This window comes from Nannospalax galili, unplaced genomic scaffold (assembly GCF_000622305.1).
Source record: "Nannospalax galili isolate Female #2095 unplaced genomic scaffold, S.galili_v1.0 scaffold196, whole genome shotgun sequence".
Classification (NCBI taxonomy): Eukaryota; Metazoa; Chordata; class Mammalia; order Rodentia; family Spalacidae; genus Nannospalax; species Nannospalax galili.
The window spans coordinates 779144-799812 of record NW_008337421.1 but is presented as its reverse complement, the minus strand read 5'-3'; the positions used below and the strand labels follow the sequence as shown (position 1 = coordinate 799812).

The window sequence follows — 20669 nt, the reverse complement described above, 5'->3', positions numbered from 1 at the left end:
CCTGGTCTACATAGTGAGTTCCAATAGCCCCAGTTGGCCTGGAACTCACTTTGTAGAGCTGGTGGCCCCAAACTCACAGAGGGCCTCCGAAGTGCTGGGATTAAAGGCATATGCCGCCACATCCCAATTCATTTAAGATTTGATTTTTAATTACGTACATGTATGTGTGTAGATAGGTACACATGAGTTCAAATACCCAAGGAGACTACCAGATGGCACCGAATCCCTGGAGCTGGAGTAGCAGGAGGCGGTGAACCACCTGGTGTGGGTGCTCTGCAAGAGCAGCATGTGTTCCCAACCGCTGAGCCATCTCTCTAAGCCCCGAGATCTTTTTTCTTTGTTTGAATTTTAAAAGGTAAAACGGCTGAGGGAAAGGAAATCTCTGCAGCGAGGTATTTTTTACTGGTGTTTAGCTGAGAAGAAGGGAAAGGAAGACCAAAGGCTTGCAGGTCCTGGGGACCGGGTGAATCCAGCAGACTAGAAGGAATGACTGCAACAGACAGGTTACAGAACGGGATGAAACCGAAATGGAGGAGCTGCGAATTTAAAATATGACTGAGAAAGTAAGTGCCTGATGTAGATGTTAGAAGAATATTGAAAACTGGTGAAACCAGGTCTCTAGCCAGGAAGAGGAAAAGAAGTGAAACCAGGTCTCAGACCAATAGTAAGTATTCAGGGAAAAGATGCAGGACACATGATATTTACAAATGAATGGTTGTCAGCTCCAAAGGGCACAGAGAAGCTTCAAGAGCTTGGAAGGGGACAGAAATGAAGATGGGAGATACATGGCTACCAGACGGCAAAGATGAAATGGATTGATAATTCAGGAAGTCTAGTAGTTCCAATACTTATGTAGGGAGGGATATCTGGGGTCCCCTCAAATTGGCCAGTGAAGTGTCTGTAGGAATATATTAAAAGGAAGTTTATGGGGGTAGCTTTGCTCATAAATTGGACCTATCTTCAGGCTATTTTAAGGGAAGTCCTGGATATCTACTTCAAAAATTTTAAAATGATTTGGTAAATGTACAGCAGTCAGCACAGGGACTAATACTAAATACTGCATAGTTCTGACATCATTAATGGGATGTTAGGACAGAACCTCATGTTCCACCTGAGTAGCAGCCATCAAGACTACCTGCACCATCAACCATGATGCTACCTTCACCTGTTTATCCATTGACCTTACCAGTAATTTACCCAGTGCTAACTCTGAAAAACACAATCCAATTACCAACATACAAAACCAAAAGTTTTATGGCTGAGTCATCTTGAGGTTCCACAGGGGCCCAAACCTTGTATGGAGTCCACACAATTGCCAGAAGAGGGAAGTTCATAGCACTGCAAAGACCTACTCCCACATCAGCAGAGACTAAAGGGCCCTCTGAGCTCTATTTGGAGAGCTATCTACTCTGATCCTGCTCATCCCGTCAGTCCCTCCACGTCACTTCTACTTCATCTGTCCGATACCTGCAAAAAAACAGACAAAATTTAGTGGGACTAGCCTTAGTTTTTTTTTGTTTTTAAGCATCTGTAACTTAGGCTGGTCCTCAAAATCAAAATCCTCCTGCCTCGGCCTCCCAAGTGCTGGGATTACAGGTGCATGTCGCCACACCCCACCCCTAGCATTTTCTATTCTTTTTTTTATTTATATTTTGTGTGTATGAGTGTTTTGCCTTCATGTATATAAGTGCACCTCTTGTACACAGTGCCCACAGAAGCCAAAAGAGAGCATCAGATCCCCTGGAACTGGAGTTACAGACAGTTTTCAGTCACCAAGTGGGTGTTGGGAACTGAACTTGGGTCCTCAGCCAGTGCTCTTAACCACCGAGCCATCTTTCCAGGCTGCATTTTCTATTCAAATCTACCCTTCCATCCCTAGACTTTCCTACCTATTGATTTTTGCCTATCTCCCATTAACTATCACTCACCTCTGTGTAATTCCAGAATCCCCGAGGGGGGTCCTATGTCCAGCCTGAAACATCTCCCAACCAGCTTGAGCTATCATGGCTCCATTGTCAATGCAGAATCTGGGAACAGAGATAATGAAACTTGTGATCTATAAACAGAAAATCGTAATGATGGGAAGAGAAGAAATTAGGAAATGGAAAAGGACTTTACCTCTCATCTGTTGCAAACAGCTGGGCTCCCCGCTCCTGGCACATTGTCTCCATCATCTCTTGCAGCCTCCTATTACCTAGGAAGAGAGGGAACAAGGTAAGCTTACTTTAGCCACCTCTCCATCAAAGTAGCTGCGTACTTAGGACAGTTTAGTGGCAGACGGGGAGTGCGGATCAGGAAACACAGAGCAAGAAATGAAATAATCTACCCCAACTATTGGCAATTTCCAGTATCAGGAGGACACAGACTACCAAGATAAGGAAAAGGGAACACTGTCCAATGATACATACACCCCACTCCTCCTACAATGAGGGCCTCCTTGGAGCCACAGTGTGCCATGGCTCGCTCTGTGATCTCCACCAGCATTGCAAACACAGTTTCCTAAGGACAGACAAGGTGAAAACATGGGCGGGGCATCCCATCTCAGCTCACTCTACTATGTAATGGCTCTTCCAGTCAGCGCTTCACCCCAGCTTTCACTCCATACCTGCAAGGAGAAGCAGAGATCCTCAGGAGTACACTCCCCTGTGGCCAGCATCCGTTGGGCCACATCCTACAGTTGAAGTGGAAAACAAACCAAAAAAAGAAGAGTGGGCTGAGGATTTCATGAAAGCAAAACTGCGCTTGAAGGGCTGCTGACCTCTAGAAGACTCCTTTCTTTTTTCAGCTTCTTTTTCTTTCTTTCTCTTCTCTCTCTCTCTCTCTCTCTCTCTCTCTCTCTCTCTCTCTCTCGGAGACAGAATCTCATGTGGCCTACACTGGCTTTGAACTCAGTATGTAGTGGACCCCAGCCCTGAATTCTGGATCCTGCTACTTCCATCAACCAACTACTGAGTTTCCAGGTGTGCAGCACACCACGGGAGCCTCTACTTTCCATATATGGACGGACTCTTACTTTGCCCTTTACTGCTCCCTATTACTGGAACAGTGCCTGGCACACAGACAACACACAGGATTTGCTATGTGAATGCACTCCACACTTGCTATGGTTACTACCACATGCAGGGAAATGCAACGGTGAGTGAAGCGGGGTGTGTCCCAGAAATGCTCCTGTCTTCTTACCACTCACACTCACCTCAATGAAAGACAGAATCCCTGAGAATGAGACATCCATCCCCTTGACAGTGTAGGGCAGTTCAACCAACTTTTTGCCTCTATACAGAAATGAATAAAGGCACTAAACCTATAATCAGCTGGTTACTCACCTCTAAAACCCCTCCCATACCTCATTAACATATTCAAGAAATCTCTAAAGTCTCAACAGCCCAAGTTCTTCAATCTTACCGCTTTGCCATCTGCTCAATGTTGTAGCCTGGACTCGGGTCATTGGAAATCTAGCAACACGAAAGAAGCAGATGACTGACCATGTAAACACACATAATACAAAATACAGAAACGCATTCTGACACACACATGGATACACTCATCATTCTGGCCTGCCTCCCCAAACCAAGGTGAAGAAAAGCAATACAATGTTTTATAAACTGTACACATACAAAGGTACAAGTTAACACATGTTTGTAACAAGTAATAGATACATAACTTTCCATGTTAAAAACAAACATAAAGTTAGCGATATAGGAAACCCAGGGACTATTCACTGCTTCCCTCCTTTCATCTCTACATTTCCCAGACTGATACCTTAATGTTTCTCTACATCTGAAAGGCCTACCTTCAGCACTCGAGCAAAACGATCCAGACAATTACCCACAGCAATATCAATGGTTTCCCCAAAGATGCGGTAACGATGTTCTGAATAAGAAATCACCTAAGGACAATGAGAATGTCCATGAAAGTTCAAGTCTGTAAAGAGGAGTATTTGGCTGTGTGGAAGAAAGCAGCAGTGTCAACATGGCCACCAGACATCTCAGAGTGGCAATCAGAGCTGTAATTCCAGCACAGGAAAAGTGGAGACTGGCAATCAACTCGGGCTTACACAGTGAGTCCAAGACTCATAGCAAGCCCAGACTACATAGCAAGACCCAGTTTCAAAAAAATAAAACTAGGGGCCAGCAAAATGGCTTAGCAGGCAAAAGCACTTGCCATGCATGCCTGGGAATCTGAGTTTGATCTCTGGAATCCATGTAAAGGTAAAAGGAGTGAACAGACTCTCAAAGGTTGCTCTGACCTCCACACACACACAGCATAGCATATACATGCCCATATTACACACACATCATATATATGTGTATATATGTATATACATGTGTACAAAGTAAAATAAACCCAAATATGATCAAAATACGTTGCATACACATACGAAATTGTCAAAAATACTTAAAAAACCAAACCAGTGCTTACTTTGCAGCATGCATACTAAAATTGGAATGGTACAGAGATTAGCATGGCCCCTGTGCAAAGATCTCTCTCACACACACACACACAAATTCATTAAGTATTTCATATTTATGTGACAACAACAAAAACAACAAAACTGAACCCAAACTAAAGAGAGCTGGGGATGGTGGCCCACCAGAACATTCTAGTAAGAAATCTAAAAAAGTGGGCCAGGCATGGTGGTGCACATCTGTAATCCCAGTACCTGGGAGGTACTAGGAGGTGTTGGCAGGAAGCTCACAAGTTCAGGGCAAGCCTGGGTACCAGAATGAGAACCTGGCACAAAAAGGAAGAAACAACGAAAAAAGGGTACAGGTTTGTAATCCCAGATACCGAGGAGGCTGAGGAAGGAGGACAAATTTGGGGTTGTGTTGTCTGATGAGGCTGTCTCAAAAAAAAAAGGGGGGGAGGTGGGGTGGGGGTGGGGGTGTTCAAAACCCTGAATAGCTTTTTCATAGCTTGTATCTAAAAAGCCCATGCACCCTGAGGCTTCCTAGAGCTGATTCCTAAACTACAGAATACAGATCAGGTAAGATGAAAACTGTTGTTTCAAATACAATATTGCTTTTCTAGCTTAGAACCCTATCTATCCCAATCTATCCCTGCGAAGCAGGCTGATAGTGTAATGAGCCTGTCCACTTTGAGGCAGGGACCAAGAGTCCTAGGCTATCCTCCCCCTGCTGACACTGGGAACAAAAAAGGGGTAGGTGAAGTTCTCAAAGATCAAGATTAGACTCCTGTCCACCCAACAGAGCCATGGCCACCGTTTATGCCCATTCTTCACTTGGGAGTTTGTCTTTTTTAAAAAATATTTTATTACTTTTATATTTTTATGTGTATGCCATTATTTATGCCCATTCTTCATTTGGAAGTTTGTCTTTTTTAAAAAAATATATTTTATTTATTACTTTTATATTTTCATGTGTATGCATGTATTGCCTACATGTAGGTAAGTGCACCTGTGTCGTGCAATGCCCTCAGAGGTCAGAAGATGCTGTTGGATCCCCTGGAACTGGAGTTACAGACAGGTGTTAGCTGCCACTCGAACCCGGGTCTTCTGCAAGAACACTCAGTGTTTGTCTTTTTTTAAAAAATATTTAATTTGGGCTGGGCATGGTGGCACATGCCTTTAATCCCAGTACTCGGGAGGTAGAGGCAAGCGGATCTCTGTGAATTCAAGGCCAGCCTGGTCTATATAATGAGTTCCGGGACAACTGGGGCTATAGGGAGACCCTATCTCAAAAAGACCAAAAAAAAAAAAAAATTTATCTTATAGGCTATGAGTGTTTTGCCTGCATCTATGTAGGTGTACCACACATGTCGGATGAAGATGTACCACATGAGTGCTTGGTGCCTGAGGAGGTCAGAAGTCTGATCCCCTGGCACCAACTGCTCTTAACCATAAAGCCATCTCTCCAGCCCTTATCTTTTGTGTTTTTGAAACAGCTCTTACTCTGTAGCCATGGTAACCTTGACCTCTAACCTCAGCAGCAGTGCTGGGATTATACTACATGTGCTACCACACCTGGCTCAATGAATAATTTCTAACAGTAATGAATCCAATATCAGTATTTGAAAAATCAGATAAAGTATCCCACACTACTTTAACTTTACCTACAAAGGGAAAATACCTTCTATTTATGAAGTAATTGGTAGTATCATTATCATTATCCTTATTATTTTGGCTTTTTGAGACAGGGTCTCCTTGTAGCCCCAGCTGGCCTGGAACTTGCTAAATAGATCAGGCTGGCCTCAGATTTCACAGAGATTCACCAGCCTCTGCCTCCTGAACGCTGAGATTAAAGGCGTGTGCTACCACACCTGGCCTTCCATTATTTTTTATTTTTGTGCCTGTATGTTCATGTATGTAAAGGTGTGGGTGAATAAGAGGACAACATCAGGTATCATTTCTTAAAAATGCTGTACATCTTTCTTTCAAGAGACGGTCTTGTGGCTGGAGAGATGGCTCAGTGGTTAAGAGCACTGGCTGCTCTTGCAGAGAACCTGGGATCAGTTCCCAGCACCTATATGGTGGCTAACAACCACCTGTAAATCCAGTTCCAGGGGATCCGAGGTCCTTTTCTGACCTCCACAGACCTTGCACAACATGGGTGCACTTATATACATGTAGAAAATATACTCAAATACATAAAATAAAAATATTAAAAAAAAAAAAAGAGGACTCTCACTGAGCCAGGAGCTTTCCTAGTAGTCTAGGCATTAGTCATGCCTCTAATCCTGCTTCCCCGTGCTGGGATTACAAGCATGCTATGTCACCCCCATGGATTCTGAGGCTAGAACTCAGGTTCTCATGCTCAAGAAGTTATTTATACTTTCAGACTCTTAGAATATCAAACTCGAATCTCCAGTAACATAAAACAACATATAGTTATCTTTAAAAATTTTTTATTTACCACTAGGGAGGCAGAGGCTGGCAGATCTCTGTGAATTCAAGGCCAGCCTGGTCTACATAGTGAGTTCCAGGACAGCTGGAACTACAGGGAGATCCTGTCTCAAAAAAACCAAAAAATAAATTAATAAATAAATTAATTAAATAATAAAAATTTTTTTTTAAAAAAAGGGGCCGGAGAGATGACCGAGCAGTTAAGAACACTGGCTGTTCTTGCAGAAGACCCGGGTTCGAATCCCAGCACCCACATGGCAGCTAACAACTGTCCATAACTCCAATTCCAGGGGATCCGATGGCCTTTTCTGTCCTACATAGGCACTGCATGGCATGGGTGCATTTACATACATGCAGGCAATACACAAAAAATAAAAATAATAAAATTTTTAAAAACTTTTTAAAATTTACTTTTCTGGATTTATTTTTATTTTATGAGTGTTTGCCTGCATGTAAGTACACCTTTGTCATACAGTGCCCAGAGAGGCCAAGAAAGGGCATCAGATATTCTGGAATTGGAGTTACAGAGGGTTGCTAGCCACCATGTGGGTGCTGGGAACCAAACCCAGGTCCTTAGAAGAGCAGCCGGTGCTCTTAACCACTGAACCATCTTTCCAGCCCTGACTTACTTATTTTTATGAAGTGTTCTGCCTGCATGCATATAAGTCTATCTATGTTGTGCAATGCCTGCAGAGGCCAGAAGTGTGTAAAATCCCCTGGAACAGAAATTACAGATAACTGTTAGCTGCCACATAGGTGCTGGGAGCAGAACCTGGGTCCTCTGCCAAGTCATCTCTCCAATCCCCAATACGTATTATCTTAAATAAGTCAGTTAGTGCCACTTAGCTTTAAGTGCTAAGATTTTGGAACTCACAATGTAGACTGGGCTGGTTTCAAACTCAGTACCCTCCTGTCTCTGCCTCCACCTCCTAAGTGCTGGAAATACAGGAATACACTATTATATCTGCCTCCTAAGATTTATTTTAAAAGTAAGCTTCAGCTGGGCGTGGTGGCGCAAGCCTTTAATCCCAGCACTCGGGAGGCAGAGGCATGCAGATCTCTGTGAGTTCAAGGCCAGGCTGGTCTACATAGCAAGTTCCAGGCCAGCTGCGGCTACAGGGAGACCCCGTCTCAAAAAGACCCCTCCAAAAAAATCAAGCTTCAAAACAATGACACTGAAGAAAACGACATATTATTTTGAAGGTTTCAATTTACGTTCTTTCCTTTTTATACACACACACACACACACACACATATTTTATGTGTGTGAGTATATTGCCTGCATGTAGGTAAGTGCACCCACGCTGTGCAGTGCTGGCGGAGGACAAAAGAGGCTGTTGGATCCCCTGGAACTGGAGTTACGGACAGTTATTAGCTGCCTTGTGGGTGCTGGGATTTGAACCCAGGTTTTCTGCAAGAACAACCAGCGTTCTTAACCGCTGAGCCATGCCCCATTCTTTTTAAAACTGGAAATTTCTAAACTTTATAATTGCATATATAAAACTTTAACTTTCTAATTCTCCTCCAAAGATCTGCAATTTTACAAGCCCCTTTATGATTCCTACAGTGTCTTAGGTCCAGATGAGCCTCGTTTTGTCCCTGCAGTTTCTGTAACTCAGGAAAATGAAGGAACTTCTCAAACACCTCAGAAATTAAGATGGGTTAGAGAGAATACTCTTAAATACCTGAGTATTTCCTCCGCTGACGTATAAGACAGTTGGATTAATGGCTCCAGTGATAAGGCGGCCCATTTCAATGTGGCCTATGCAGTGGTTCACACCTAGCAATGGCTTATTCCACAGCTGGGCCACCGTACGGGCAACAACAGCTACAGAAGCCAGTGGGGCGCCCATGCCAGGACCTAGCAAGGTACAAATGGGAGTTAGAATCCCAGAGATTAGGAAAAACAGGAGAAGGAAACAGATTTGAGAGTCTGTATGGAGGGGTAGTGGTGACTCTGGTAATTTCCTCCACTTCTGACCACTCTCCTGGCTTACCTTTGGTGTAAGCAATGCAATCAATTTCCTGGGAGGTTAATCCAGCTTCTGTTAGTGCCTCTTGCAGCAGGTCTAGGATAACAGCTCGATGGTGCCTTGCAGTGTCACCCGGAAGGAATCCTAGGAAATGCACACAGATCAGTGATCATCGCAAAGATAGGTATTAGGCGGGTGCACAGGGAATTGCAAGTTTCGGACTGTAAATTTTAAATCATTATAACTAGGTTAAACCCATTTTATTAATCAAAATAGGAACTATTGCAATCAACACACTTTTTCCAATAAGAAAAGTTTATTACTGTAGCATTAAAGACCCATGCTTCAGAATTCAACACCTGCTGGTTGTGGAAGCATTTTCCTGCAAAATATTGTTAAGATGCTCAAAAAAGTGGTAGTAGTCAGTTGGTGAGTGGTCAAGTGAATGTGGTGGATGGAAAAAGTCTAATTTGTTCAACTTGTGAAGCACTGGCTGGGCCATACACAGTCAGGCACTGTTCTGGAAAAGTGAGCCCATGCTGACCATGCCAACTACAGATGTTGCAGCTTTAGGTGAATTCATCAACTTGCTGAGCAAAAAACTTCTCAGATGCAATGGCTTTGATTCTGTAATGCATTAGACCAGCACCAGACCACCAGTGACTATGACCTTTTTTTGATGGAAGTTTGGCTTTGGGAAGTGCTTTGGGGCTTCTTCTCGATCCAATCACTAAGCTGGTTATGGCCAGTTGTCCTATACAATCCACTTCCTTAAAAAAATTTTTTTGGTCTTTTTGAGACAGGGTCTCCTTGTAGCCCCAACTGTCCTGGAACTCATCATGTAGACCAGGCTGGCCTCGAACTCACAAAGATCCGCCTGCCTCTGCCTCCCAAGTGCTGAGATTAAAGGCATGTGCCACCACGCCCGCCTCACAATCCACTTTTTAAAAATCATTTATTTTTATTTTTATGTCTATGAGTGTACTGCCTTCGTGTTTGTAGGTGCACCTGTGTCCTGCAATGCCCGAAGAGGTCAGAAGAGGGCATCAGATCCTCTGGAACTGTAGGTCACCATCAGATCCTCTGGAACTGTAGGTCACCATGTGGGTCTGGGAACCGAACCTGAGTTTTTTTGGTCTTTTTGAGACAGGATCTCTCTGTAGCCCCAGCTGTCCTGGAACTCACTATGTAGACCAAGCTGGCCTTGAACTCACAAAGATCTGCCTGCCTCTGCCTCCTGAGTGCTGAGATTAAAGGCGTGCAACACCACGCCAGGCTGATTTTACTTTTTTCTAACATTGTTTCCATAGTATAAAATAAAAATAGTAAGTAGTGTCATTAGCAAAATTGATAAATGTACTTTAAAAACATAAACACGCCTAAGAATGTACCCCCAGCTGAGTGTGGTGGCTCATGCCTTTAATCCCAGCACTTGGGAAGCAGAGGTAGAATAATCTTTTTGGTCTACACTGTGAGTTCTGGGCCAGCTGGGGCTACAGGGAAACCCTGTCTCAAAACAACATCAACAAAAAATGTATTCCAGCCGGGTATGGTCTACAATCCCAGTACGAGGGAGGCAGAGGTAAGCAGAGTTCTGAGTTTGAAGCCAGCCTGTTCTATAGAGCAAGTTCAGGCCAGCCAGGGCTACAGAGTGAGACCCTGCTGAAAGGGTATTCCAGTATCAAAGAACAAATTTCAACAATGAAAAACCTGCAATTACTTTTACACCAACCCATTAGGAGTAAGAAAACGAAACAAAACAAAAAAAAACCCTAAACAACACAGAGAATCCCTTCATCCTCCTAGGTTTTCAGATAGCCTCTTTCCAACTTCATAAGCATGCTTTTCAGGGGATGGATGGATTCATTTGAGACAAAGTCATGTAGCCCAGGCTCACAATCTCCCTGCCTTAGTGTTTTCAAGTGCTCATGTGCTGGGATTACAGGCATGCAGCACATCGGAGCTTTCTTTCCAACCTCTCTCTATAGGATACTTAAGTTTCAGAAATGCCCTTGCTCACATACAACCTTCAGGATTCAATACATGTGACACAAACCAGTCCGAGCACTTGGGAGGCAGGCAGAGGCACGTGGAACTCTGTGAGTTGAAGGCCAGCCTGGTCTACATAGTGAGTTCCAGGCTAGCTGGGGGACCCTGTCTCAAAAAAAAAAAAACAACAAAAAAAAAAACACCAAACAACACAAGTGATACAAACCTCCTACTATTTGGCCTTTCCCCATGACCCTACAGAATCCTACACATGGTTATATTCAGTCACTAGAATTATTGGGATTTCTGCAGTTTAATCACAAGTATTTCACACCACAGGCTATTAATATTTGTATTCCTAGTCCTAAGGGTCTAAAAGATTCCTAAACATATATGTATTTCTATTGAGTGACCTGAAACATCACACCTGTTCATGGAGCCTTTACAGGACGTATATGCAGCTCATACACCCACAGTGTGTAGGAGCTTTGGGGAGGGGGGGAGGTAAGATACAACTTGTAAATAATAATTGGAAGTTGTGGAGCTGGAGAGATAGCTAAGTGGTTAAGAGCATTGGCTGCTCTTGCAGAGGATCTGGGTTCGATTCCCAGCACCCACATAGCAGCTAACAACTGTATAAAACGCCAGTTTCACCCTCTTCTGACCTCCACGGGCACTGCCCAACATGGGTGCAGGCACATAAAAACAAAATATTTTTTAAAGAACTTGCACAGTGTCTTGGGGTCCTACGTAGTCAAGACCAAGTGATACCCATTTTCATGTTATGAGTAAGGCACAGAAACATAAAAGATTTAGTAAAAGCTTTGTAAAGCCAGCCCCTTCTCAGCTAGGAGTCCTGCTTTTTCTTTTTTCTCTTCATTCTATTTTTATTCTTTAGTACACCATCTTGCTGTAGTGAAAAACACTCCATGTGCAGCTACAGAGCAGTCTGTAACACATATTTTTCAACGCTCATAACAAACACGGTTCTCGACGAACTCTGGACGAACCCACAGGACCCAGGTTCGTGAACCTGTGACTGCAGGAGTTCCGTCGCCAGGGTTTGTTAAGGGGCGGCAAACCTGCAGTGCCAACACTCGGGGAGCCAGGGCGCGGAGAAGCCCAGTCCCGGCCGCGGCCGCTCACCTGTGCCCGGGGCGGTGATGTAGGTGCGCCGCGGGTTCGCCAGCACGAGGCCGTCGCGTACCACGCCCACGCCGATCTTGTTGGCGCTGCCTTCGAACCCCAGCACGGCGGGCATGGCGGGCCGCACTGCACCCGCAGCCTGGGAGCTCGGCCGCCCCCGACTCGGGATCCTCGGGAACCGGCAGCACCGAGAACAGCCCGAGAACCGAGACTCGGGACCTTCCGGCGCCGCGGGAGCGCCAAGCCAGGGGGCCTCTGTCACGTGGTGCCGTGCCAACCAATTACCGTGCCCCGAGGCCACGTGGGCTCTCGGGTCACGTGACCACGCCAGCCGCCCACGTGGGGACGGGCGCTCTCGGTTCTTTGTGCTTGGTGGGGATTCTTGGCTGCGCCCGGAGGTTGAGTAAAGCTTGTTCTAGTGGGTTCGGTGTCCACGCCGCGGCTGGGGCGGGCACCGATGCGGGCATGCTGCAGTTTGGACCGCGCGGCGGGGCCGGGAGGTGCGGGAAGTCAGGACCGAATGGCGGCAGGAGGCGTGGGACCGCTTGAGGAGCGAGGCTCGTTCCTCTCCTCGTGGACTTGACTTTTCTTTTCGTCTGTAGGCAACGTAGTAAAAACGCTACTTCGGTTCGCGGCGTGGTCCAGGCGCCGGACGTCTTTCGTCACAGGGATGCCAAAGCGTGGGAAAAAGAGAGTGGCGGCCGAAGACGGGGAAGAGCCCCAGCGGGGTAAGGGAGTTGCACTGAACTCCTTCCTGTCCTTGCGAACTGCGCATGGGTGTTTCTAACCACCGTGAAAGGTAGAGAGGCCAAGTTATTTGTGCAGGTGTTTGAGAAGTCAGGGCAGCAGAGGTGCGCTTGGGCCTAGAGATAACTCTGGATTGGGGTTGGAAACCGCCAGCTTGTATCACTGTTAACTCGCTTTTACAGAGCCAGAGACCAAGAAGAGTAAGGTGGGAGCAAAGAAAAACGAGAAAGAGGCGACAGGAGACGGCGCAGTTCTGTATGAGGACCCTCCAGATCAGAAAACCTCGCCCAGTGGCAAATCCGCTACAATCAAGATATGCTCCTGGAATGTGGACGGGCTTCGAGCCTGGATTAAGAAGAAAGGTTTAGATGTGAGTACAGTTGAGGGGATTTGACAGCCTGATCCCGGGGTGCGTCACCTGATTTCAGCCGCCAGGATGTTACTTATCTCTGGCCTGTAGTTTTCTAGTGGGATGGTTCATCGACTGTTACCTAAATATCTATCCCTTCCTTCAATTCCATTACAATCCCCTCGTGAAGTACCTTTTCCTCTTCCCGAGAAAGTTGCAAAAGCCGGTTTCCAGGACTTCATTCTAGCTCTAGCATATCCCCCATCTGATACTAAGTTCTAAGCTGAGGGATAGTGCAGACGTCACTTGCTTCTCTTCAGAGGACCCAGGTTGGGTGCCCATCACCCCCTGGGATGGCTCATAAGGCCTGTAACTCAAGCTCCAGGGGATCTGATGTCCTCTTCTGGCCTCCATGGGCACCTGCACACTTGTACTATACACTCACATTCACATAAATAAAAAAAATCTTAAAAAACAACCAATACTGTTAGTTATCCACTGGTTGTAGAAGAAATAGTGTCCTTAGTACATCATTTAAAGACATTCTTCAAATTACAAATGCATGATTTATAATTGTCCTGCTACTTATGCACAGGGATGGTTATGTGCACATGAAGTTGTTCACTAAAAGCCTGCCAAGTTGGTAACCTTCCAGGTTTTTCATTCAGTGGGTGAAGGAAGAAGCCCCAGATATCCTGTGCCTCCAAGAGACGAAATGTTCAGAAAACAAACTACCAGCTGAACTTCAAGAGCTGCCTGGACTTTCTCATCAGTACTGGTCAGCTCCCTCCGACAAAGAAGGATATAGTGGTGTGGGTCTACTTTCCCGCCAGTGCCCACTCAAAGTGTCCTATGGCATTGGTGAGACTGTTGGTTCCTAACGTCTAAGCTTTTCACAGTTAATACTGCCCCCGCCCTGATGTTTATCCCTTTGTTCTATGCTTTTCCTTTTCTGGTTCTGTTATGCTGATCCTCAGTTTATTTCTATAGGTGAGGAAGAACATGATCAAGAAGGCCGGGTGATTGTGGCTGAATTTGAGTCATTTGTGCTGGTCACAGCCTATGTACCTAATGCAGGCCGTGGTCTGGTGAGACTGGAGTACCGGCAGAGCTGGGATGAAGCCTTCAGAAAGTTTCTGAAGGGCTTGGCTTCCCGTAAGCCCCTTGTGCTATGTGGGGACCTCAATGTGGCTCATGAAGAAATTGATCTTCGTAACCCCAAAGGAAACAAAAAGAACGCTGGCTTCACTCCCCAAGAGCGGCAAGGTTTCGGTGAATTGCTGCAAGAGGTACCACTGGCCGACAGCTTTCGGCACCTCTACCCCAACACTGCCTATGCTTACACTTTTTGGACTTACATGATGAATGCTAGGTCTAAGAATGTTGGCTGGCGCCTTGATTACTTCCTGCTGTCCCACTCTCTCCTACCTGCATTGTGTGACAGCAAGATCCGTTCCAAGGCTCTTGGCAGTGATCACTGTCCCATCACCCTGTATCTAGCACTGTGAACACCCCCCTCCCCATATCACTTTGAGCCTGGGAAATATACTCTCCCCCCAGTGAACTTTTCAGAGCTTTCTAGAGAAATCCAGTGTATTTCTCTTCTTAACCAGTTCTTCAACCAGGCTCCCATAACACTTAGGTTTCTTTTAAGCCGAAAGTTAATTGTTTTCATGTATGTCCCTCTCCCTTTGAAACATTAAAACCTGATGACTTCCTTTAAACAAGCCAAGTAAAAATAAAAGGCCATAGTTTCCACTTTGTTATGTGTGTTTTCCCTTGTGAAGTTACAAATCCCTTTTCATCTTCTCATACACACACTTTATCTGGAAATTAACTAGAAAAGTTTTAGTCATGACATTTATTTACAAGCACAGATGAATCCCTGACCTCTCCCAAGACACAGCAACCCTACACCAGCCCAGTTCAGTACTGCAACTGGAAGTAAGGAAAGTTGGAAGGATTAAGGGACATACAAGACTAGGGGACATACCCCACATTAAATAGTTATATACACATCAATTCCTGTAGTTCTGTACAGAGCAGCGGCTGACCCCACCCCACAAGCCACGAAATGTGGGGAGAAGAGACTGAGGGTACTGCGGCCAGAGTCAGCCCCTGGTGAAGTGCAATAGCAGCAGCAAGGTCCTAATGATGCACAGGAGGGAGGGGAACACCCCCGGCCCCCAGGACGTCCCACCCCCACCCTGCCCTGGAATGTGTAAGGGACAGGAATGGTTTTCAGGGAGCACATATAGGAAGGACATGGCTAGAACCATTTTTAGGATCCAGGTTTAGGGGCAATGTTTTGCCTATTTTACCCTAAACATAGCAACACCTGGAGGAAAAAGCAGCCAGCCAGCAATGGTCTCATCTACCCTTCCAAACCTAAGTGAGGGACTGGTTCCTTCCTACTTCTCCCCAGGGAAAAGGAGGCAGCTGCTTGGCTTCCTTGTAGAAGTCCAGGGAGCCTTTAACCCCAGTTCTTTTGTAGTGTCACTGTTGCCGCCAGGCACACACTGGATAGAGAAGCTCAGGAGAAGTTCTGGACAGGATGGCTGACCTTCATACAGGCCCAATAAAGGGCCCGGCCCAAACAGAGAACAGCCAACAAAATGACAAATGCCCAGGCTGCGTAGATACCTCCATACTGCTGTGCATGCTCCCATGTGCCAAACTGATAGATGATGAAGAAGAAAAAGATGGTTACTTCTGATGTCTCACTACTGCCTAGAAGTCTTAGAAACAATGCAAGCTTCAGTCCCTGTTGCCTATCTATTCATAACCACTTTCAGAGAACTTTCCAAAGATCAGGTGGTTTAGCTCCCTTCCCTTATCCAGGAAGTACTCTTGCCCTCCCAGGCATCTGTCATATCTTAATTCTGACAAATGAACCAGGATTCCTAATAATTCAATTTAAGCCTTTCTCCAATGTCCTCTACAGAGATGAGACAGCTACTTTTACATTTTGTGCCAATACGGACCGTTCATTGGTCACCTTTAACTTTTTTTTTTTTTTTTCCCTTCGGTCTTTTTAAGACAGGGTCTCCCTGCAGCCCAAGCTGCCCTGGAACTCACTATGTAGACCAGGCTGGCCTTGAACTCACAGAGATCCACCTGCCTCTGCCTCCCAAGTGCTGGGATTAAAGGTGTGCGCCACCATGCCTGGCAGTCACCTTCAACTTTAGTTCAACTCTATCTTACATTAGATTCTTTCACTTGTTTTTTTAACGTAGGGTCTCATGTAGCCTGAGTTGGCACCAAATTTGTTTAGCTGAAGATGACTCAACTCTGGTCCCCTGCCTATACCTCCTAAGTGCTGGGTCCATAGATGTGTATCACTAAGCCTGGTTTGTATGGTGCAGGAGGCTGAACCTAGAGTTTCATGAATGCTAGGCAAACACTCTTACCAACTAAGACATACTGCGAATCCCTTTGCTTTGATCCTGCTATATTGCCTGAGCTAGCCTAGAAATGCTAGCTCTTGGACTGCAGGCACATAACCAATTTTTGTGTCCAGCTCTTTCACCAATTTTTAGGGCACCAGTTTTTCAAATCACTGATAAATGAAGGGAGTTGCATCGAAACTACTCACAGCAAGGCCAGTGGCAGTGACAGCCAAGAGTAAACCAAGCAAGAAGCAGCAAATACATCTCTTCCGAGGATATCTGCGCCCAATAGATGACCTGTGGGAAACCAAAGGAGATTAACATTTGGTACAGCCTTGTTGGTTTTATGCCACACATTACCCATTACCAGTGCAGTTCCTAACCACTTACACTTTCCTGCAGTGAGGGCAACGTGCCAAGGTTCTGTCTGTGAATTCTGCCCACTACAGAGGAAGAAAAAGAAACAAGTCTAGAAAGGAAAGTCCTAGGCAGTGAGAACCATGAGATGGGGGGAGGGCGAGAGATGAGAAAAGAGGACAGGCTTCCAGGATTCATTATTGTTCCTAGTACTTGCCTCCTCCAGGGTTTCCCAACATCCCTCCTCACCAGAAAAGTGTTCTTGCAATGTCCACAGATGACCCTGACACCCCCTGGCTGTGGTTCTGGACTCAAAGGTCCTGGATGCACAGGTCCTAGGTTGATGATTCTTTTACTATACAGGAGAAAAAGACTGTTTTTAAAAGTTCTTAATTCTGGCCAGGAGTAATGACACATGTCCGTAATCCCAGCACTTGGGAGTTGTGAAAAGAATCAGGCACGCAAGGTGCTCCAGAGTATTTCCACTGCCACCTCTCAAGTGCTGGGATTGTACTATGCACCACCTTGCCCAGCCAGAGGAATCCCAAGTATGGCCTTCCCCACCTCATGTCTCTTACCAGTAGGGCCGAGGGCAGGCAATCCGCTGGGACGTCACCTTGCAGATAAGGAGACAGTTGCAGGGGCATCGGACATACTTCTTCCCTGGGGGTGCATTCTTGATTGGCTAGAGAACAAAGGATAATCAGCGAGCAAACCTGTAATCCCAATCCCTTCCATTTCTCTTCAAGAACACTACTGAGGAAGGAAAAATGAGACAGACGACCTATGCAATTGCTGCCAGCACAGTGGCTCACGTCTGGAATTCCAGCACACAGAAGAGACTGCAGGGTGAGCCTGGGTCATGGACTGTCTCAGGAAACAAAAGAGCCCCCAGATACAAAACCCAGAAGCAACAAGAAAATCTGTCAACCAGAACTACTACACTTAAGGATCCAGGAAAGGTGTGAAGGTGAGGGCTGAACGTCAGCTTGAATGGCTTCTGAGGAACTGAAACTGGCTTTCATGAAGAGCCCCTGGTCGGGGTCTAGAATCAGAAAACGGATCCAGGAAACAAGGCCCATCTTGTAGATAGGTGTCACTCACGGTGGCTTCATTGCAGACGCCACATTTGACTACGTGCTGATGCATCTTGCCTTCCACGTTGATCAGAGACTGACAGACGCGACAGGTGATCATGGGGGCATTCCCACTATCCGGGCTAGTCAGGGGTGAGTAGGGGGGTGGGTCCTCTCCGGGCAACACGGCTGGATGCCCCTCCGGGAACGGGGGAAACGCTGAAGAGGAAGCAGACAAAACGGGATCACTTGCAGACACTCCCCACGGATGCTACACGGATGCAGGCCCTGCAGCCCGAGCTCGGCGGGCTTCTCCGACCCCCTTCGCTCCAGGCTCTGCGGCAGCGGAGGAAGGAAGCCTCGCCCATGACAGGTGCCGGAGTCGCACCTGGCGCCGGGGCCTGACTCCGCCCCCAGCCCGGCCCGCCCCGCCGAGGCCCCGGCGCACCTCGCATCGCCGGCTTACCCTGGGGCGGGGCATGTTTACCGGCTCCGTAGGGAGGTGCGGAGGGGGTCAGGCCTCCGCCGGGACCGGCGCCGCTCCCGCCCGGGCCCACCAGGCCGTTGCCGCCAGCGCCGCCGTCTCCGGGCTCGGACAGCAGCGGGGAGCGCTCTCCGTCCGCCGCCATGGCGCCTCCCGCTCGGCCACCTACTAGCTCCCGCCGCCGCCGCCGCCACCGGGTCCCCAGGGCGCATGCGCACCGTGCGCCGCGCCTGCCGGCAGCCAGCACCACCCCACCCCCGCCCACGTGACTCGTGGCCCCGCCCCTTCGTGCCGTCATTGGCCGAGGAAAAGCAGTTCCCCGTCTGTGAGGCAGCGTCCCTTCCTCATTGGGGAGTGACTCGTCACGTCACTATCACATGACCGGACCGGAGCGGCTGAGCTTGCGAATGCCGCACGTGACCAGATGTCCAGCGAGCCATTGGAAGCGAGGCCATCGCGCTACGCCGGCGGGAGGTCACGTGTGTGGGAGCGGTGCGCGGTGCCGTGCGCCAGGAGGGTCGCGTGAGCTGTCGGTCTCTGGGCCTGTGTGAGTGCTGGCTTCCTATTGGCTGCTGGCCTCCTTTCCTGGTCCTGTGATCCTTGGGACGCAATTCTATTGACCCAAACTTAGCACGGGAACGTGCGGGTCAAGGCTGTTCTTGAACTCACAGGGATCCCAAGTGCTGGGTTCAAGCTGTGCGCCACCACGTCTGCGGTGTTCCCCGGTATTGTAACTCCTAGGCCTGCTTTGGAAGGCCTCGGTTCGCAAGATCCAGGGTGCATTCTCCAGCTCCACAGTGAATAGCCAGCGTGAGGAGCGGGCATGGGATGTGAGCACAGCCCCGGGGAGGATGCGGGAAAAGACAGGGACTCCTAGGCCAGCCTCAGAAATAGCGAGACACCCCGGAGGAGAAAAAAACAGAAAGCAAGTGGCCTGGAGGGTATGGCTTAGTGGTTGAGTCGGTTGTACGCTTCCAGAGGACCCAAGTTCCATTCCCAGCACCCTCAGGGTGGCTACAATGGTCTCCAGCTCCAAGGGATAGCGTTCCCTCTTCTGGCCTCAGAGGGCCTTCACACTTGTAGCATACACTCCCACCCCCACACATACATACACACAAACCCCTCCCCCATATTCCAGGGCTAGACGTGGTAGCATAGGGCTGTCATCCCAGTACTTGGAAAGATGGAGCCAGGAGGATCAGGAGTTCAGCTTTGGCTAGAGTCCCTGAGTCCCTAGACTGTTCAACTAGAATAGTGCATATGCTTGTTATCATCTCAGAGACGCACTTGCCTCTCTGCCGCCTGACTGCTAGGATTAAAGGAGTGGGTTACCGTGCCCGGCTGATCATTAAATCGAGAATTGAACCCAGGGCTCACATGTGCTAGGAAAGTGCTATGCAACATTCCCAGTCCTTTTTAAATTAAAAAAAAAAATATTTTATGTGTGTGTGTGTGTGTGTGTGCGTGTGTGTGTGTGTATTGCCTGCATGTAGGTAAATGCACCTACGCATATTGCCTGCATGTAGGTAAGTGTACCTGCATGTGTGGTGCAATGCCGGGGAAGGTCAGAAGAGGCTGTTGGATCCCCTGGGACTGGAGTTACGGTTGTTAGCTGCCATGTGGGTGCTGGGATTCGAACCCCGGTCTTCTGTAAGAACAACCAGTTCTTAATCGCTGAGCCATCTCTCCAGCCCCACTCTTTAAATTTTGAGACAAGGTCCGGGCCAGGAACTTGGTGGTTCTGCCAAAGCCTCCTGGGTAACTGTGATTACAAGTGTTTGCTGCTATGTATGGCTGTAAAATTATTGCTTTAACAAGTCTACACTACTGGAAGGAAAATTATGAGTGTCTCACCCTTGCAGCGCTCATTGTTTAACTCAGTTTATGTACAATGACCCTTAAGATACATACACAAGAGTTGGTTGGTTGAACAGGTGAATCAAAGCCCAAGCTATTTTAATCACGTTTGGTAGATGGAAGTTTTTAGACTTTGCTTGATTTTGTCCTCAGCCAGAGGCTGTTAATGGAAGTTATTTTTTGCTTTGGATCTTTGTTTTGAAACACTCTCACTCTTAAGTGAGGCTAGCCTTGAATTCATGGTAAGCCCCCCTCCTCCCTGGTTTTCAGATTAAAGGCATGAGAAACCATGTCTGGCTGTAGGTTCTGATTTTTTTTTTTTTTTAATGCAATTTTCCCAGGTCAGCTTCTGTCATCAGTGAGGTCCTTAAACAAGAGGTCCATCACTCTCCAATACACATTCAAGAAATAAAAACCTCGACGCAAAATGAGAAAAGGGTTAT

At 47.1% G+C, this 20669-nt stretch overlaps 3 protein-coding genes and 1 pseudogene across 8 annotated transcripts; 2 read left to right on the top strand and 2 right to left on the bottom strand.

The window, feature by feature from the left end:
* Nucleotides 1–1236: 1236 nt before the first annotated feature.
* Nucleotides 1237–12223, bottom strand: Osgep (O-sialoglycoprotein endopeptidase). 2 transcript variants are annotated; one of them, XM_008832557.3, is made up of 11 exons: nt 11968–12223; nt 8857–8976; nt 8545–8720; nt 3791–3886; nt 3403–3452; nt 3194–3272; nt 2606–2671; nt 2409–2499; nt 2119–2194; nt 1929–2027; nt 1237–1467 (listed from the first exon to the last, which is right to left on the bottom strand). In XM_008832557.3, the coding sequence occupies exons 1-11, from the start codon at nt 12080–12082 to the stop codon at nt 1428–1430; spliced, it is 1008 nt and encodes a 335-aa protein (XP_008830779.1). In that variant the 5' UTR covers nt 12083–12223; the 3' UTR covers nt 1237–1427. The 2 variants fall into 2 exon arrangements, with proteins under 2 accessions (XP_008830779.1, XP_029419178.1); XM_029563318.1 differs by lacking the exon at nt 2606–2671.
* Nucleotides 4412–4511, top strand: LOC115070257 (annotated as a pseudogene).
* A 27-nt stretch (nt 12224–12250) lies between the features above and the next one.
* Nucleotides 12251–14826, top strand: Apex1 (apurinic/apyrimidinic endodeoxyribonuclease 1). Of its 2 annotated transcripts, none has more exons than XM_008832559.3 (5): nt 12251–12365; nt 12570–12695; nt 12897–13084; nt 13732–13924; nt 14054–14826. In XM_008832559.3, the coding sequence occupies exons 2-5, from the start codon at nt 12638–12640 to the stop codon at nt 14569–14571; spliced, it is 957 nt and encodes a 318-aa protein (XP_008830781.1). In that variant the 5' UTR covers nt 12251–12365; nt 12570–12637; the 3' UTR covers nt 14572–14826. The 2 variants fall into 2 exon arrangements, with proteins under 2 accessions (XP_008830781.1, XP_008830780.1); XM_008832558.3 differs by having other exon boundaries at nt 12329–12467.
* Nucleotides 14827–14909: 83 nt separating this feature from the next.
* Nucleotides 14910–18606, bottom strand: Pip4p1 (phosphatidylinositol-4,5-bisphosphate 4-phosphatase 1). 4 transcript variants are annotated; one of them, XM_008832555.3, is made up of 7 exons: nt 18352–18602; nt 17914–18104; nt 17388–17494; nt 17059–17164; nt 16843–16895; nt 16659–16749; nt 14910–15740 (listed from the first exon to the last, which is right to left on the bottom strand). In XM_008832555.3, the coding sequence occupies exons 1-7, from the start codon at nt 18512–18514 to the stop codon at nt 15597–15599; spliced, it is 855 nt and encodes a 284-aa protein (XP_008830777.1). In that variant the 5' UTR covers nt 18515–18602; the 3' UTR covers nt 14910–15596. The 4 variants fall into 4 exon arrangements, with proteins under 4 accessions (XP_008830777.1, XP_008830778.1, XP_029419179.1 ...); XM_008832556.3 differs by having other exon boundaries at nt 18373–18602; XM_029563319.1 differs by lacking the exon at nt 17059–17164 and having other exon boundaries at nt 15629–15740; nt 18352–18606.
* Nucleotides 18607–20669: the final 2063 nt, after the last annotated feature.

Bases quoted from the DNA above. Each gene is read 5' to 3' on its own strand.
- Osgep (XM_008832557.3), bottom strand. From the start codon at position 12,082: ATGCCCGCCGTGCTGGGGTTCGAAGGCAGCGCCAACAAGATCGGCGTG. The intron at 3,887-8,544 runs GTATTTAAGAGT...CATTGTCCTTAG, and splicing joins TCAGCGGAGGAAATACTCAG to GTGATTTCTTATTCAGAACA. The intron at 2,500-2,605 runs GTATGGAGTGAA...GTCTGTCCTTAG, and splicing joins ATCTCTGCTTCTCCTTGCAG to GAAACTGTGTTTGCAATGCT.
- Apex1 (XM_008832558.3), top strand. From the start codon at position 12,425: ATGCGGGCATGCTGCAGTTTGGACCGCGCGGCGGGGCCGGGAG. The intron at 12,468-12,569 runs GTGCGGGAAGTC...TTTCGTCTGTAG, and splicing joins CCGCGCGGCGGGGCCGGGAG to GCAACGTAGTAAAAACGCTA. The intron at 13,085-13,731 runs GTGAGTACAGTT...TTTTTCATTCAG, and splicing joins TTAAGAAGAAAGGTTTAGAT to TGGGTGAAGGAAGAAGCCCC.
- Pip4p1 (XM_008832555.3), bottom strand. From the start codon at position 18,514: ATGGCGGCGGACGGAGAGCGCTCCCCGCTGCTGTCCGAGCCCGGAGAC. The intron at 18,105-18,351 runs GTAAGCCGGCGA...CTTCCTCTTCAG, and splicing joins TAAACATGCCCCGCCCCAGG to CGTTTCCCCCGTTCCCGGAG. The intron at 15,741-16,658 runs GTGAGTAGTTTC...ATCATCTATCAG, and splicing joins TCACTGCCACTGGCCTTGCT to TTTGGCACATGGGAGCATGC.